The sequence below is a fragment of the Pelophylax lessonae genome, assembly GCF_965119305.1.
Source record: "Pelophylax lessonae genome assembly, chromosome: 2".
In the NCBI taxonomy this organism is placed as follows: domain Eukaryota; kingdom Metazoa; phylum Chordata; class Amphibia; order Anura; family Ranidae; genus Pelophylax; species Pelophylax lessonae.
Genome location: NC_138769.1, coordinates 21,306,999 through 21,326,177, shown reverse-complemented (window position 1 = coordinate 21,326,177; position 19,179 = coordinate 21,306,999). Strand labels below are relative to the sequence as shown.

Here is a 19,179-nt window from a genome sequence, read left to right as displayed (position 1 = left end):
GGTTTTTTTCACCTCGCCAGTGGCTGCTCATGCGGGACGCATGCAGACTTCTGCGGCCATTCGATGAGATCACCAAACTGGTCAGTCACGGCCAGGGCGCCATCAGTGACATCGTACCTTACACCTTCTTTCTGGAGCGTGCATTGCGTCGTGTCATTGATCAAGCTGTCGAGGAGCAGGAAGATGAGGAAGTCGCAATGTTGGATGAATTCCCAGTGGGTGCTACTCCATCTGAGACAAGTAAACAGCAGGAGTCTGAAGAGGAGTCAGAGGAGGAGGCTGCTGGGGGGGATGAGGAGGAGCAAGAAAAGCATGCTTTAAACCTTTCTGGGATCCCTGGTGTTATCCGTGGTTGGGGGGAGGAGAACGAGGACGACATTATCCTGGATGATGAGCTGGAAGCAGGCCACTACACCGCTTCTAGTTTATTGCGAATGGGGGCATTCATGCTCCAGTGTTTCAAGGGGGACCCCCGTATAAAAAGCATAAAGGCCAAGGACCAGTACTGGGTGGCAACGTACTTAGACCCCCAGTACAAACAAAAAATGGCGGAAATGTTACCACAATCACAGAGGGCGGTCAGAATGCAGCACTTCCAGGCCTTGCTGCGTGAAATGCTGCATTCTGCTTTTGCGTGCACTGGAATTTCCAGTCACAGAGAGACAGTTGCGGGTAGCAATCCAACAGCGCCTGCAAGAAGAGGGTGGTTTGAAGATGTCCTGGTCACTTCAGATATGAGATCCTTCTTTCAGCCGAACCATCGACAGCTGTACTCCGGTTCCAGCATCAGGGAACGCCTAGACCGACAGGTGTCTGACTACATCAGGTTAACGGCCCTTGGACTACTGGGTGGGCAGGCTTGACCTCTGGCCAGAGCTTGCACAATTTGCAATGGAAATGTTGGCTTGCCCCCCATCCAATGTCCTGTCCGAAAGGATGTTCAGCGCAGCAGGGGGGATCGTGACCAATAAGCGCACTCGCCTAGCTCATGACAGTGTAGACTACCTCACATTTATAAAAATTAATGAGGCATGGATCTCTGAGGAATTCAACACATGTGACCAGTGGACCATGTTTCAATGAAATTCCTCATGCCAGGCCACAAATATCCGCCAGACCACCATCCACCCACAGCAATTCCTGGTCCTTGGCTTCGCTACATACAGCGGCATAAAAGGCATTTCATGTTCTTTGCTGTAAGTTAAACCCATGTGGGCTCATTTTTAGGGCCTATACAGGCCGACACTTACTTCTGCATACTGGGAATGCCCAATGTACCTCCAGCCATCAAATACTACGTTCTTTGCTGTCAGTTGAACCCATGTGGGCTAATTTTTGGGGCCTATGCTGGCCAACACTTACTTCTGTATCCTGTGAATGCCTAATGTACCTTCAGCCACCGAATACTACGTTCTTAGCTGTCAGGTAAACCCATGTGGGTTAATTTTTGGGGCCTATACTGTCCGACACTTACTTCTGTATCCTGCGAATGCCTAATGTACCTTCAGCCACAGAATAATACATTCTTAGCTGTCAGATAAACCCATGTGGGCTAATTTTTGGGGCCTATACTGGCCGACACTTACTTCTGTATCCTGTGAATGCCTAATGTAGCTTCAGCTACGGAATACTATGTTCTTTGCTGTCAGGTAAACCCATGTGGGCTCATTTTTGGGGCCTATACTGGCCGACACTTACTTCTGTATCCTGTGAGTGCCTTCAGCCACGGAATAATACATTCTTAGCTGTCAGATAAACCCATGTGGGCTAATTTTTGGGGCCAATACTGATGGACACTTACTTCTGTATCCTGTGAATGCCTCATGTACCTTCAGCCACAGAATACAACGTTCTTAGCTGTCAGGTAAACGCATGTGGGCTAATTTTTGGGGCCAATACTGGCCGACACTTACTTCTGTATCCTGTGAATGCCTAATGTACCTTCAGCCACAGAATACAACGTTCGTAGCTGTCAGTTAAACGCACATGGGTCTAATTTTAGGGGCCGGAAATGGCTGACACTTACTTCTGTATCCTGTGAATGCCTAATTTTTCAGACTGGAATTCGAAATCAATGGTTCTGTAAAGGTTCCGCCAAATTGTGGAATGGATGCGGACCCTTTTTACAGATGTGTGAATGGACCCTATATGTATTTGACATGTATTTACCGGCTGCTGTCAGTTCTGGCTGATTTATGAAAAAAAAAATATTTTAGGGCAACGTTTCCAATTACAATACTTCTGTTATGACATTGTCCATGTGGTGGGACTATTTGTGCACAGCTAGTACGTCTTTTGTGGCTGCAAATATGACCTAAAGGTTTTTAAAGTTTGCCTCCCATTAAAGTCAATGGGGCCTGCCGCGAGCTTGCGGTTCTCTGACTTTTGAGAAAATTTGCGGCTGACGTTCGCAAACCGCCCCGGCCGATGTTTGTCCATCTCTACCCACTATATTCTGGAAACCTCCAGAAGATGGGGAAGCAGTCAAACTCGCAGTCTGTAGAGCCCTGAGCAGACCAAAGCAATCATTTGCATCTCTGCTGATTACAGCACAGCCGCAAAACTACATTTGCCAAAGCAATACTAGCAACCTATCTGTGAGGGGGCTACACTTATAAATGTTTTCACAACCACTTAATCACCTAGTTTTCATTTATGAGGAAGAGCTTTGTACTGGGGGGAGAGAGCTTTTTAGTGGAGAGAAAGGAGGGTTGGGTGAGCTCTACTGGGGGTGAGGTGGGTGGAAGAACTCTGTACTGGGGTAGAGAGCTTTTTAGTGGAGGGGAAGGGGGGTTGGGGTGTTCTCTGTACTGGGGGTAAGGTGAGTGGAAGAGCTCTGTACTGGGGGGGGGGGGGAGAGCTTTTTAGTGGAGAGGAGGGGGTCTGGGTGAGCTTTGTACTCAGGGATGGGGTAGGTGGAATACCCCACTTCTTAGTGGAATACTACGTTCTTAGCTGTCAGGTAAACCCATGTGGGCTAATTTTTGGGGCCTTTACTGGCCGACACTTACTTCTCTATCCTGTGAATGCCTAATGTACTTCCAGCCATCAAAAACTACGTTCTTAGCTGTCAGGTAAACCCATGTGGGCTAATTTTTGGGGCCTATACAGGGCGACAATTACTTCTGTATCCTGTGAATGCCTAATGTACCTTCAGCCACCGCATACCACATTCTTAGCTGTCAGGTAAACCCATGTGGACTTATTTTTGGGGCCTATACTGGCCGACACTTACTTCTGTATCCTGTGAATGCCTAATGTACCTCCAGCCATAAAATACTACGTTCTTAGCTGTCAGTTAAACCCATGTGGGCATATTTTTGGGGCCTATACAGGCCGACACTTACTTCTGTATACCGTGAATGCCTAATGTACTTCCAGCCACCGAATACTACGTTCTTAGCTGTCAGGTAAACCCACGTGGGCTAATTTTTGGGGCCTATACAGGCCAACACTTACTTCTGTATCCTGTGAATGCCTAATGTACCTCCAGCCACCAAATACTACGTTCTTAGCTGTCAGTTAAACCCATGTGGGCTAATTTTTGGGGCCTATACAGGCCGACACTTACTTCTGTATACCGTGAATGCCTAATGTACTTCCAGCCACCGAATACTACGTTCTTAGCTGTCAGTTAAACCCATGTGGGCAAATTTTTAGGGCCTATACAGGCCGACACTTACTTCTGTATACTGTGAATGCCTAATTTACCTCCAGCCATCAAATGCTACGTTCTTTGTTGACAGTTAAACCCATGTGGGCTAATTTTTGGGGCCTATACTGGCCGACACTTACTTCTGTATCCTGTGAATGCCTAATGTACCTCCAGCCATCAAATACTACGTTCTTAGCTGTCAGTTAAACCCAGTGACACCACCAACCCTGGGACATTTTTGTTATTTTCAATAAAACCACTGACTCTAGGACATTTTTTACTTTCAGTGAAACCACAGAGAAGCTGGTTGGCTTCCTCATCAGCCATAAGCCGGATGAAGAAGCTGACCGGTTTTGAAACGCATCTCATGTCTACAGCAAATGTGTCTACAGTGATGTCATGGATTCCAGTCCCGCGTCAAACACCAATTCAAGTTGCAGTGACAGCAGCTTCTTCCAGCTTCAGCACACTTCATCCCAAGGCTGGTTGTTCTCTGGCTGCCCCTCTGACATTTCTGGGTCCCAAGTCACCTTTATGCCATGCCCTACACATTTGTACTTTTGTGAGTGCATTTCTATTTTTCAATAAATTGTCTTTTATTTTTTTTGCTACGCTACAGGGTTGTGCTGTTTCTTTTGTTTTCTTTTCCAGTAGTTGCCAAAGACCTGAGGCACAAGCATTGAAACCCACACTATGGCAGGAGACTCCATGGACTTCCCAGGAGGTATGGGGGGGGGGGGGGGCATTAGCGAGAAAAGCAGGAAGTATAACTAATTTTGGAAAAATAACCATTTTCTCAATTATGTAAGGGAGAGGAAGAAGCAGGTTAAAATTGGGAGCTTAGATAGTTTAGGGTTGGGAACTACACTTTATGGTGGTTTCCTTGATGCGTCAATGTGACTTTACCTGTATGCAAAAAAACACCAGTTTTTTTCCCCAAAAATTTTTTTTATTGCATTTTAGTTACACAGTAAACAAGATACAAAACTGAACAGGATTTTACAAATTGGTACATTTTATCAACGTTTTATATACCATTAGTGTTCAAGTTTAGAGTCAGGCTGGATAGGAAGGGAAGGGGACATTTAACAGTAGACCTTGAAAGCATCTCCAGCCTCACTTAGTTCACATGCACACTAGCGCTCAGGCCCATGTGCATCACACACGAGTATTTTTATGCACACAGGATGCACAGGTGTAGCATGCAGCCCAAATCCCAGTAACTTGTCAACAGGCTGAAATATGCAGTGACTGGACGCTGTACCAAGTGGTATTCCCATTTAGGGCCCGTATGTGTTTCAGGTACATATGCATGGACACAGGAAATATGTTGGTGGCATAAACCCTGTTATTTCCATTTAAAAATAACGTGCCAATGCCCCAATTTGTTATCCCAGCTGATTGGCCATAGTGTTTGCAGGTGCTGGTTGGGTTGAATACTGGTTCGTCAGACACATCAAGAACTGCAAAAAAATGTTTCCTATTCACACACTGCCTCAGCATAAAGTGATCTCCTCTTAGTAAAAAATGACTTGAGCTTGGTCCCCTTCCTATGGGAGAATCCCCTCCAACATGTTTCGTCCAGTAGGGGCATAATCATAGAGACCATTACTAAGAAATGTTGCCGCTGTCAGCTCTATATAAAGTTTGTATGCATCGGCCATGTACATTATATGGTGCTGTTTTCCAGCAGTTATAAGGGGACTTCTTGTCCCGCACCTTAAGCAAAATAGAGCACTGCTCAGCCATTTTTCTAAATAGAAAGCTTCCTCTGATTGGCCAAGGTGGAGAGGTAGATGAATAATGTCACAGATCTCCATCTCAGCCAGATAAGGCCTTCTTTTCATTCACAAAAATACAAGGCTTCCTATGAATGGCTGAGTCACTCTCTATTTTGTTCCAGATGTGGGACAAGAAGTCCCCTTACCACTGGTGGAACTCAGTGCCGTATAACATACGTAGCCGTTGCATATAAAGTTTGTACAGTGCTGACAGCAACCACATTTCTGAGTAGTGGCCTCTATTTTTAAGACCCTACCGGACGAAACATGTTAGAGGTGGTTCTCCCAAGGGTAAGAGACCAATCTCAAGCCATTTTTTTCCAGGAGTTCACTATATGCCAAGGCAGCGTGTGGATGTATGCCATTTTGTTGTAGTCCAAGATGTGTCTGAAGAGCCAGTATTCAACCCGACTAGAACCTGCAAACCTTGTGGCCAGTTAGCTGGGATAACAGCTTGGGACATTCGAGCAGCATCAATTTTAAATAGAAATTGTTTGGTCCAGCTTAGTTTGAACAACCTATTTAAAGTAACAAAACCTATTAGGGCCAAGCCTGCCTTTTCTGATAGTAAATCCAGCCACCCTACATAAAAATAACGGGGAATTTTATTTGAGATCAAACCTGAAAAGACATAGCAGATTTGAGTTTGCCTTTTTTAGCTCTCTTAGTTGAGTGATGGTGGGGAAGGAGATGAGGGGAAGGGATTGAAGGAACCGCCAAAAGAAAAGATGAACGAAATTACAGGACAGATTTGGATACAGAAGGATCACCCAGGATATAATTCACGATTGCCATCATCTCCATCTTAGAAAGCATGAAGTTTATCATCCTTTTTCTTATTCAGCTCGAAACCCGTCAAAGAAGGTTCCTCGTTTTTATGAGGCAGAGGTTCGAACAGTTTAACGTTGCAATAAGTGTTATCTCCAGTGTCAACCTGAGAAGATTAGAAAAGAAGTTAATTATAAACAATTACACCTTAAATTAGTAGTTTCACTGATATTTTATTGGTCATCATATTAAGCCCCATATCAGCAATAACCATTGTGAGATACTCTGGTGGCTCTTTACCCTCTTCCGGAGCACCCGCCGCCTTTTTACTGCGGCAGTGCGGCCCTCCTGCGCTAACCGACGTAGACCTTTGTTGGTCGCGTGCCTGCAGCTAGGGAGCGAGCGCGCGAGGCCGCCGGCGCTCCCGCCCCCACTCAGCAGCGGGGAAGCCGATGCACGGGGCAGGCAGCTCTGATTGCCGCCTATCACACTCCCCGATCGCTCCCCGCTGAGAGAGAACGGTCAGCTGTTCTAAACACAGCTGATTGTTCTTCTCCCTGGAATGATCACAGAGCCCCTGTGACCCTTCTATATAGGATCACAGGTCTCTATGATCATTTCACAAGCCACGCCCCCCCCCCACAGTTAGAATCACTTCCCTAGGCTCACTTTTAACCCACTGATCACCCACAATGTTAACCCCTTCCGTGCCAGTGTCATTATTACAGTAACAGTGCATATTTTTAGCACTGATTACTGTAGTAATGTCACTGGTCTCCCCAAAAGTGTCAAAAATGTCAGTTAGGGATCAGATCTGTCCGCTGCAATGTTGCAGTCCAGATCACCGCCATTACTAGTAAAAAAACAAATTAAAAAATTACATAAATCTTTCCCTTAGTTAGTAGATGCAATAACTTTTGCACAAACCAATCAAAATACGCTTATTGCGATTTTATTTTTTTACCAAAAATATGTAAAAGAAAACAAATTGGCCTAAAATGTTAAAAAATCTTGATTTTTAAATTTTGTTTTTTGAGAATGTTATATAGCAGAATATGAAAAATATTGTTTTTTTCTCAGAATTGTCGCTTTTTTTTGTTTATAGCGCAAAAAATAAAAATCGCACAGGTGATCAAATACCACCAAAAGAAAGCTCTATTTGTGGGAAAAAAGGACATCAATTTTATTTGGGTACACTCCCCCTGTGGCGATGTGGCGATGGGGCACGCACTCCCCCACTTGCGGTCCCTCGAGGCAACGTACAGGTATGTCGTTTCCCGGGACAGAGACGACCTGCTGCAGTATATGTACTGCTGGCAGTCGGCAAGTGATTAACCTTCTCCCATCCGCGCTACAGCCTATATACGGCTGCAGCGCGGACTCGAATTTTCGGGAGGCCGTTTTTAAACGGCCTCCCAGTGACACGCCCCCCGCGCGCTCCCGCGAGCGCGCATCGGGGGGAATCTGTGTCGGCCATGTCCCTTGGACACAGCCGATCACAGATCGCGGTGAATGGCCAATCACAGCGGCCATTCACCACGTGATCAAGCCGTCCAATGAGAGATGATCTCATATGTAAACATATGAGATCATCTCTCATCGCCGGCGCTCCTTCCTCACACAGAGCCTGTGTGTAGAAGGAGGGGGAGCTGCACAGCGCCGGGGACAAAGAAAAAAGTAATCAGGGCACCGATCACCAGTGCCCTGATTACAACAAAGGTACACCAAACACACCATCAATGCCCACAGTGCCCACCATCAGTGCCCCCCATCAGTGCACACAATCAGTGCCCATAGTGCTGCCAGTCAGTGCCCATCAGTGCCTGCTCATCTAGGCACTGATGAGCACTGACTGGCAGCACTATGGGCACTGAGTGTGGGCACTGATGGTGCTGCCCATCAGTGCCGCCCATCAGTGCTCATCAGTGCCACCCGCCAGTTCCCATCAGTGCCGCTCGCCAGTGCCCATCAGTGCCGCCCGCCAGTGCCCATCAATGCTGCCCGTCAGTGCCACCTCTCAGTGCCCGTCAGTGCCACCTCTCAGTGCCCAGCAGTGCCACCTCTCAGTGCCCAGCAGTGCTGCCTATCAGTGCTCATCAGTGCCGCCTATCAGTGCTCATCAGTGCGGCATATTAGTACCTCCTCATCAGTGCCACCTCAGCAGTGCCCATAAGTGCCACCTCATCAGTGCCCATCAGTGCAGCCTATCAGTGCCCATCAGTGCCGCCTCATCAGCGCACATCAGTGAAGAAGAAAAATGTATTTATTTTCAAAATGTACTCGCAAAAAATAAGAAAAACTTTTTTTTTTCAAAATTTTCTGTCTTTTTTCTTTTTTTTTGTAAAAAATAAAAAACCCAGAGATGATTAAATGCCACCAAAAGAAAGCTCTATTTGTGTGAAAAAAATGATAACAATTTTATATGGGTACAGTGTAGCATGACCGCGCAATTGTCATTCAAAGTGTGAGAGCGCTGAAAGCTAAAAATTGGTCTGGATGGGAAGGGGGTTTAAGTGCACAGAAGGCAAGTAGTTAAGGTGGTAATTAAACTCACTTGGTGCCTTATGTGCATTATATCAGCCTCAGAACTTGTGTAATTAATATGTGCAGGGCCGTCTTTAACACAGGGCATAAGGGACAGCTGCCCCAGGCCCATTCATTGCTGTGGGGCCCAAAGCAGCTGCCCCCTGAGCCCACACTGCCTGCAAATAGTTGATAAGTGGATTTTGGAGGGCCCAAGAAAATGTTTGCACAGGATCAGAATAATATTAAAGATGGCCCTGAATATGTGTCCTGGATTTAAAGGGATGAGGGGGCAACCCTACACCGTGTAACTATTGCACATAATGTGCCTCTCATTGTAGAATCACTGCTGTGCCCTGAATGGTGACAATGCTGCATAAAACCAACATTACCTTGAAAAAGTAATTTGTTCCGGCAACAGTCTGAGAAATGACGGAGAGTGCCTTAAATTTGGTGGGCTTCGTCTTGGACTGCTTCACAAATGCATCTTTCACCTGAAAATAAACAAACTGCATCAGGATTGAAAAGACCAATATATATATATATATATATATAAATAGAGCCGCACTCAGTAGAAGCTGTAAGAGCCGGTTCACACTAATCCGACTCAAAGTCGCCCCGTGCAGCGCGACTTCATCGCAGGTTGCAAACCACTTCTCATAATAGAAGTCAATGCAAGTCGCTCCGAGTTTGCCAAAAAATAGTGCAGGAACCTTTTTCTAAGTCAGAGCGACTTGAGTCGCTGTGATTAGAACGGTTCCATTGCACAGCATTGGGAGCTACTTGTTAGGCGACCAAGTCACCTGACAAGCCGGATTAATGTGAACCGGCTCTAATAGTGAGTCCTGCAGAGGATCAGACTAACCAGATAGCAACTGCAGATCCTGCACTGTGCAGCTGATAGCAGCTGCAGGAGAGGAGCCATGTATTCAGAGGAATCTGAAGAGTCCAGAACACTGCAGGTACTCTATAGACTAAGATCATTCAAAATGGATATACAGTACCTCTCAATATAATATATGACTACATAGGAATTTGTGTGAATATACTGTACACACACACACACACACACACACACTATATAACCAAAAGTATTGGGACGCCTGCCTTTTAGACATGTGAAATACAGTAATTAGTTCATGTGACGGGAATCACTTTGGTTGGGGGGGCCCGTGGAACCCAGCTTACCTTCGAGAGGTCGAGAAGTCCCTTTCTCGGCTCCATAGGCCCCTCTTATGTGTAAGCCACCCTGTGTCTATTAGGGACACAGGGTGACCAAGGAAATGATGGACAGGTACTTAATGGACACTGAGAATATGGTTTGGATTACTTCAAATATCATACAAAAAGATCCTGGCGCTGAAGGACAGATATCCAGGGCTCAAAGAAACACACCATCAGCCCAAAGTCATGTCAGGGTTGCAGCCCACCCAAAACCCAGATCCTGACTGAGAAACAAATGTTGCAACAGATAAATGGGTGTGTTGGCGCTCCCAGGAGCAGTGACAGTGAGCTCAAAGTCAGTTTTTTTTAATTAAAATGACAAATTTATTGAAAGGCTAAAAATGCTGATAAATCTAATATAATAAGATGCCAACAGATGTCCGACAGAGAGGCTGTACCTTAGAAGAGGACCCAGGAGTGAGGTGGAGACGCCTGTGAGTTGTAGAAACTTGATGGTAGAAACACTCACTCAGGGGCTGGAGCGAGAGAAGCAGAGAAGGGGAGGGGGGGGGGGGGAGAGAGGAAACCCCAGCCACTGCAATACACTCCAGCCGTGAGGATCGTTCAGCTTACAGTCCAGTGTCCGCTCCCATCCTCGAACAGCTGAGCTGGCGCTAGGAGATGATGTCACTGGTCGCCCGCAGCTGAGTCCCGGAGACGTGCTCAGCGGACCCTGCTTGCCACGTGACCAGGAGCGCTGAGACAAAGGAATCCTCACTGTGCTGGGCACAACACACCGCCGAGTGTGCTGTCAGCCAGTTTAAAGGGACATAGGTGGCCACAAAACCGGGGAGGATGACATGTTTCGGGCAAAGCCCTTCCTCAGATCTCCCGTGGCACAAAAAGAGGGGAAATTTAAAGGGGCATGAGGGGAAGAGGCGTCGCCACCAACTCCCTGACTCCAACGCCAGGAACAAACCACTGATGGAAATGGAAATGAAAAATGAAAATGAAGTAAAATAAAATAAAATAAAAATAGAAATAAAAATAAAAATACAATTGGGGATAAGAAACAATTGGGGATAAAAAAAAAAAAAAAAAAAACCAAAAAGGGAAACAAGGGTGAGTAAGGTTGCTTTAGACCACAGAGTATATATCAAGTTCTTCATTCAACCCATGGGGGGACAAGGTGTTCAAATTGTATATCCAGAACGTCTCTCTCTTGCAAAGCAAGGAGAGACGTTCATTGGTGGTCAAAGTGCCCTTGGGTATAAACTCAATTGCCCAAACCTTCAAGTCTTTGGCATCACTCTTGTGATGGGTTGCAAAATGACGGGGAACGCTATGAGGTAGTTTACCGTTTTTGGTGTTAAAACCTTGAGCAATGGCCCTACGATGCTCACCTATCCGTGTACGTAGGTGGCGGATGGTACGACCCACGTACAACAGATTACATGGGCAGTGTAAAATGTAGACCACAAACTCTGTGGAACAGGTAATAAATTGGCGTATAGAGTAACTGTTGCCAAGTGTGTCGAGAAAGGAATCCCGGCCGTGTTGGATAAATTGGCAGGTAAGGCACCCTCTCTTCTTGCATTGAAAAGTACCCACTCTGTCACTGAAGTAGGACCTGATGTCCATGGACCTCTCTACCATACGTTTTTTTGACTTTACTGGGGGCTATGTTGTTTTTGATGGTCCGTGCTCTCCTGTAAACAACCTAAGGGGCTGGGGGAAGGTGAGGACCTAATCTAGGGTCTGATTGCAAAATGGACCAGTGTTTTCTGAGAATGTGAGTGATCTGTCTATAATTATTGTTGAACCCAGTGATGAATTTGGCTTGGTGAGTGGTTTTATTGCCTGTGGAGTTTGCCCTTGATGGACAAAGGGAAGATGAATTTCTACAATCAATGAAAGCTTTTTGGACCAGTTCCTCAGGGAAACCCTTTTCCAGGAACCTCTCCTTCATTAATTGTCCCTGGGCCTCATAGTCCTCCAACCGGGAGCAGTTTCTGCGAAGCCGCAGGAACTGTCCCTTGGGTATGTTGGTCTTCCAATACGGATGGTGGCAACTCCCAAAATGGAGGTAGGAGTTGCCAGCCACCGGCTTGGTGTGGTTAAGTGTCACAATCACATTGTCAGTGTGGGTGAGCTCTAGATCTAAAAAGACCAGACGCACAGGGTCAATAACATGAGTGAAGGACAGGCCAAAGGTGTTGCTGTTGCAGTGGTTGACAAAGGCCTGGAAAACGTCCAAATCACCATCCCAGATGATCAGCACGTCATCTATATAGCGGCCATAATAGATTAGGTGCCTGGAAAACGGATTGTTCTGCCAAATCTGAAACTCCTCCCACAGACCCATCGTGAGATTGGCATAGCAGGGTGCAAAACTTGCACCCATAGCAGTGCCATGGGTCTGTAGGTAAAATTTATCCAAAAAAGAAAAATAATTGTGTTCTAAACAAGTCCTTTTTAGAAAAATATATAGAACTCAAGATCACCCCTAGGGGACTCAGAGTCAAGAAAAAATGTGACTTCCTAGATGAGGACCTCGATAGGGACTGGTATCTCTTTTCCGAGTTTTGCACCAACAAATGGATCCAGCTCATTATTCAACAGCGGGAACGCAAATTGGCCAAGGTGTTGGAGCTGATTGCGTCTTTGGAATTGGAGGTCCAGTCCTTCTCGGAGTCCTGCCTTTTCTCCAAATGGCGGCAGGTTTTGGACAAAAATTTGATTAGGTTTGAAGATGACCTAGTGCGTAACAAACTACAAAAATTTGAACGAGACCTTAAGGACTACAATGAGGGGAAGGTTTTTAACTGGAATTGCCTTCCCAGTTGGCCCCGACCTTTGGCAGGTCCAGGATACACCCTTAGGGGCTCCTCTGGGAACTCCTCCCTGGACAGGGGCCGACATGGAGGCAATTCCACTCAGTCCGGTAGGCACTATGAACCAGCCCACACCAAACAGGCAAATCACAAGCCTTCAGGGGAGAACAGTGGCCCCTCCAGGGCCAAGTATAGCCATAGGAGTCGAAAAATGAAAAATAAAATTAAGCACCCGAAGGAGCATCAGCCCCATCTCCTTGCACCTAGTAAGCCACTTTCACCAATTCCACCTAGTAGTAGTGTCCCTTCAGTAGTTGCAGCTTCATGCAGTCCTACCCTTCCTTCAGCTCAGGTATGAACACCTCCAGCATCCAATGCCAATTCATTCAGTCTCCCTCTGTCCAATTCTTTTGGCCTATTAGCCAGTGACCTTGCTGGGGCCACGTGCTCCCCCACTGCACCCACCGAGATTCTTATTCCTTCTCCTTTTTTAGGACCACCCCCCATCTGCCCACCAGAAAAAAGAAACTACGCGAGGTAGAAGGGGGGGCTTCAAACAAAGAGAACAGGCACAAAAAAGACAGAAAAGAAATATAGTTAACAGCGGCCCTTCAAAATCTACAATTAAAATATACAACCTGTCTTCCCATCCCTTGACTGAGGCTGAACATTCCCTAGGGATTGAGTTTTTGTCCCAATGTCAGGGCCAACAAGTTCCTCATTTTTAAAGACCTGAACCATTTTATTAGGAACTTCAGCGGCATTACATACAGCCCACCATGGTCCCTGCTTCGTCTACCTCACCGTCACCCCACGACACTCCCTCTGACACCAGCCCTCCTCTTGATACCCTGGACCCTGGCTGTCTCCAGGATCTTTGGGATCTTTGGGAGGAAGGGCACATAGACAGCCAGCCATTAGAGGCTTGTTTTGACCCTCCTGTCATCCACACCTCTCTTCGCCCACGGTCATCATTTTATCCCTCCCAATCGAGAGGGCCTTTTTTGGAGGCTTACTACCCTGTTGTGTACAAAGAATTGGTCAACATGTGTGACAACTCTACCTCCCAGAGGCCCAATTTAACACATTTGGAATTGAGTGCCCTCACAGCACTCAAACAGAACGGGAATATTGTCATGAAACAAGCTGACAAGGGTGGGAGCATTGTGGTGCAGGATCGGATGTCTTACATCAATGAGTCAATGCGACTTCTATCCGATCCTATCCGATGCCAACACCTACACTGTTCTCCCCCATGACCCCCTTCCGGAGTACCAGATGGCCCTTGGGGAGATGGTTCAGGCGGCGTTTAGGGCGGAAGTGCTCACCAAAAGAGAACGCCAGTTCCTTCTCCCCCCGGTGTGCAGCACGCCCTATTTTTACCATCTCCCCAAGGTCCATAAGTCCTTGGTGGACCCTCCAGGGAGGCCCATTGTGGCAGGGACCAACAGTTTCATCAGTGGTCTGTCTGAGTATATTGATTGGTTCCTACAACCTGTAGTGCAACAGCTGCCATCATATATCCGTGACTCGGGCCACGTATTGGATATACTCAGACACTACCCCTGGGACAGTCGGTACCACTAGGCTTCCCTGGACGTGTGCTCGCTATAGACGTCCATTCCACACGACGTGGGCATCCGAGCCCTTCAACATTTCCTCACCAGGGACGGCAAACTCAACTCTCGCCAGGTATCTTTTTTAGTGGAGGGCACACGTTTTTGTTTAGAACACAATTATTTTTCTTTTTTGGATAAATTTACCTACAGACCCATGGCACTGCTATGGGTGCAAGTTTTGCACCCTGCTATGCCAATCTCACGATGGGTCTGTGGGAGGAGTCTCCGATTTGGCAGAACAATCCGTTTTCCAGGCACCTAATCTATTATGGCCGCTATATAGATGACGTGCTGATCATCTGGGATGGTGATTTGGACATTTTCCAGGCCTTTGTCAACCACTGCAACAGCAACACCTTTGGCCTGTCCTTCACTCATGTTATTGACCCTGTGCGTCTGGTCTTTTTAGATCTAGAGCTCACCCACACTGACAATGTGATTGTGACACTTAACCACACCAAGCCGGTGGCTGGCAACTCCTACCTCCATTTTGTGAGTTGCCACCATCCGTCTTGGAAGACCAACATACCCAAGGGACAGTTCCTGCGGCTTCGCAGAAACTGCTCCCGGTTGGAGGACTATGAGGCCCAGGGACAATTAATGAAGGAGAGGTTCCTGGAAAAGGGTTTCCCTGAGGAACTGGTCCAAAAAGCTTTCATTGATTGTAGAAATTCATCTTCCCTTTGTCCATCAAGGGCAAACTCCACAGGCAATAAAACCACTCACCAAGCCAGATTCATCACTGGGTTCAACAATAATTATAGACAGATCACTCACATTCTCAGAAAACACTGGTCCATTTTGCAATCAGACCCTAGATTAGGTCCTCACCTTCCCCCAGCCCCTTAGGTTGTTTACAGGAGAGCACGGACCATCAAAAACAACATAGCCCCCAGTAAAGTCAACAAACCTATGGTAGAGAGGACCATGGACATCAGGTCCTACTTCAGTGACAGAATGGGTACTTTTCAATGCAAGAAGAGAGGGTGCCTTACCTGCCAATTTATCCAACATGGCCGGGATTCCTTTCTCGACACACTTGGAAACAGTTACTCTATACGCCAATTTATTACCTGTTCCACAGAGTTTGTGGTCTACATTTTACACTGCCCATGTAATCTGTTGTACGTGGGTCGTACCATCCGCCACCTACGTACACGGATAGGTGAGCATCGTAGGGCCATTGCTCAAGGTTTTAACACCAAAAACGGTAAATTACCTCATAGCGTTCCCCGTCATTTTGCAACCCATCACAAGAGTGATGCCAAAGACTTGAAGGTTTGGGCAATTGAGTTTATACCCAAGGGCACTTTGACCACCAATGAACATCTCTCCTTGCTTTGCACGAGAGAGATGTTCTGGATATACAAGTTGAACACCTTGTCCCCCCATGGGTTGAATGCAGAACTTGATATATATACTCTGTGGTCTAAAGCAACCTTACTCACCCTTGTTTCCCTTCTTTTTTTTTTTATCCCCAATTGTTTCTTATCCCCAATTTTATTTTTATTTTTATTTCTATTTTTATTTTATTTTACTTCATTTTCATTTTTCATTTCCATTTTTCCCATTTAATTTCCATTTGTTTTTCGTACACTTACACAGCAGTCTTATATATTTTTGTGTTACCATTGTTTATAGTTGTGTTGTATTTGTAGTTGTATTTGTTGTGTTTACATCATCAGTGGTTTGTTCCTGGGGTTGGAGTCAGGGAGTTGGTGGCGACGCCTCTTCCCCTCATGCCCCTTTAAATTTCCCCTCTTTTTGTGCCACGGGAGATCTGAGGAAGGGCTCCCCGGTTTTGTGGCCACCTATGTCCCTTTAAACTGGCTGACAGCACACTCGGCGGTGTGTTGTGCCCGGCACAGTGAGGATTCCTTTGTCTCAGCTCTCCTTGTCACGTGGCAAGCAGGGTCCGCTGAGCACGTCTCCGGGACTCAGCTGCGGGCGACCAGTGACATCATCTCCTAGCGCCAGCTGAGCTGTTCGAGGACGGGAGTGAACGCCGGTGTTCCGTGAGAATTACCTACCTGTGAGAAAAACCTACCCCTCGTCACTTCCGGTGCTCGGCACTGTATGTAACGCAGCGGTTACATTAAAACAGCTGTGCTGAAATACGAGTCATCTCCGCTCCTGTGCCTGCCACTTCCCTGATCTCGGCTAGTAAATATAAAAGCGGCGGCGGGTGTATGAAAACATAAATCACGGAGCCGAGAGCCGCTTTTATATTTACTTGCCGAGAGCAGGGAAGTGACAGGGACAGGAGCGGAGATGACTCGTATTTCAGCACAGCTGTATTATCTAACCGCCGCGTTGGTAGGTTTTTTTCACGGTACACCGTGATCGTTTCATACTAGTGCGCATGCGCACTAGTAAGCTCCTCAGTTCTTCCATTAGGTATCCGGGGCTCTGAGCATGCGCACTGCTGCGCTGCTCAGCTGTTTCTGGCCGGAAGTGACGAGGGTAGGTTTTTCTCACGGGGTAGGTAATTCTCACGTTACACCGGACTGTAAGCTGAACGATCCTCGCGTTACTCCCCCCATCAATGTAAAGTGACCAGCGTACTCCCCCCATCAATGTAAAGTGACCAGCGTACTCCCCCCATCAATGTAAAGTGACCAGCGTACTCCCCCCATCAATGTAAAGTGACCAGCGTGCTCCCCCCATCAATGTAAAGTGACCAGCATGCCCTCCATCAATGTAAAGTGACCAGCATGCCCTCCATCAATGTAAAGTGACCAGCATGCCGTGTCCCCTTCAATGCAGAGACCGGAGAGACTTACCTAAGGTAACAGTTGTTCAGTCTGTGAGTCTGCCCGGGCCGGCCCGCAGCTAGTTCTCTTCACGACCGAGCGGTGAGCGCGGCACAGCGAACCAATCACGTCGTGAGTAGCGGTACAGCGAACCAATCAGGTTTGCAGGCACGCGTGATTGGTTAGCTGTGCAGCTGCTCACGGCGCCGCTGCTGCTCACCGCTCAGTCACAGTCAGGAGAACTAGCTGCAGGCGCGGAGGCGCCCGGCCCACGCTCTATCATTCAGCCAGGGGTGGACTGACAACTCTTGGGGCTCCCGGGCAATAGGTGAGCATGGGGCCCCAAGGTTTCAAGATGGCCACCATGTGGCCGCCAACTTTATGACACAACATTAATGTGGCAGGCCTGCGTGAAGGGGCACCAAGCTCGGTGACATGCAGAGTGGCAGGAGACTTAAAGCTGGTGACCCAATAAAGGAGCCTCTCATGGGCAGTGCCACCTTAACAGCAGCATGGGCCCTGGGGAACCAGTAACCAGGGCCCAGTACCAAGGAGATGGTGACACAGTGTGTGTGGCTAAATTATGCTGCATATTAGTTGTGGCTTTTTAATCTGATTAGAAGTTTTAGTCTGATTTTTTACAAAGTTTTTTTTTTTTACAATTATATTTATTTTTTAATTTTAATGTTTAATTTATTTTAATATAATATTTTTTTTACATTCTTTTCACAACGCTGTTGGGGGGAGGCTTTGGTGAAATATCAGGGGTCTAAATAGACATCCCCAGTTCCTTTCTCTGTAGCCTAATGCTGCACTGCAGATTAATGAACAAGAGACAGGGGCTCCTACCCATTCATGAACTGAAGCATAGTAAACACAGATATACCTGCAGCTGCTGCGGTGGGAGAGGAAAGTAGGGTGCACTCTGGATGTACTCTATAATCCCCCTTACATCACCCTGTAGAGTACCCCTTAGTGCCCCTTTATGTTCTGTTCCTCCAGAGTGCCCCTATTTAAATACCTTCTGAAATGTGTATAGACTTTGGATAGTAGAGAACACAAATGGTGGAGCTCTCTGCATTGCAGTACATGGCGATCAAATTTCAGGGCCAACTTTAATATTGACTGGACCCTGGGAAAACATTTTCTTGGGCCCCCCTGACTGCTCTTAGACATATAACAAATAGCAGGAAAACTCAAAATCCGTTTACTGCAGCAGATCAGGCAGCAATTGCAATTGGTTGCCAGAGGTTACAGCATATACTTACTGCTCACTGATGGACATACTACAGGAGGTGGTCAGAGACAGCAGACATTCTACAAGAGAAGATAATCAGAGACTGCAGAAGTACTACAGGTGATAGTGAGAGACTGCGGATCTAGTACAGGAGATGACCAGAGACTGCGGATCTAGTACAGGAGATGACCAGAGACTGCGGATCTAGTACAGGAGATGACCAGAGACTGCGGATCTAGTACAGGAGATGACCAGAAACTGCGGATCTAGTACAGGAGATGACCAGAGACTGCGGATTTAGTACAGGAGATGACCAGAGACTGCGGATCTAGTACAGGAGATGACCAGAGACTGCGGATCTAGTACAGGAGATGACCAGAGACTGCGGATCTAGTACAGGAGGTGACCAGAGACTGCGGATCTAGTACAGGAGGTGACCAGAGACTGCGGATCTAGTACAGGAGGTGACCAGAGACTGCGGATCTAGTACAGGAGATGACCAGAGACTGCGGATCTAGTACAGGAGATGACCAGAGACTGCGGATCTAGTACAGGAGGTGACCAGAGACTGCAGATCTAGTACAGGAGATGACCAGAGACTGCGGATCTAGTACAGGAGATGACCAGAGACTGCTGATCTAGTACAGGAGATGACCAGAGACTGCGGATCTAGTACAGGAGATGACCAGAGACTGCGGATCTAGTACAGGAGATGACCAGAGACTGCGGATGACCAGAGACTGCGGATCTAGTACAGGAGATGACCAGAGACTGCGGATCTAGTACAGGAGGTGACCAGAGACTGCAGATCTAGTACAGGAGGTGACCAGAGACTGCGGATCTAG

At 47.0% G+C, this 19,179-nt stretch overlaps 1 protein-coding gene and 1 long non-coding RNA gene across 3 annotated transcripts in view; one reads left to right on the top strand and one right to left on the bottom strand.

Moving 5' to 3' along the window:
- Positions 1 to 6,234, top strand: part of LOC309545729 — a 149,782-nt gene extending 143,548 nt beyond the window's left edge. Inside the window, exon 2 of the long non-coding RNA XR_014224907.1 lies at positions 5,401 to 6,234. This is a non-coding gene — a long non-coding RNA (uncharacterized lncRNA). The remainder of the gene's footprint in view (positions 1 to 5,400) is intronic.
- The window catches only part of LOC309545726 (cystatin-A-like), a 76,226-nt gene that overhangs the window by 43,932 nt on the left and 13,115 nt on the right, over positions 1 to 19,179 (bottom strand). Inside the window, exons 2-3 of one of the 2 annotated variants that reach the window (XM_082245061.1) lie at positions 9,120 to 9,221; positions 5,782 to 6,370 (exon numbers count right to left, since the gene is read on the bottom strand). In XM_082245061.1, the coding sequence (XP_082101187.1) occupies positions 6,242 to 6,370; positions 9,120 to 9,221 (231 nt within the window). In that variant the 3' untranslated portion in view covers positions 5,782 to 6,241. Of the gene's footprint in view, positions 1 to 5,781; positions 6,371 to 9,119; positions 9,222 to 19,179 lie in introns of those variants that run through there. The other variant, XM_082245062.1, reaches the window with a different exon arrangement.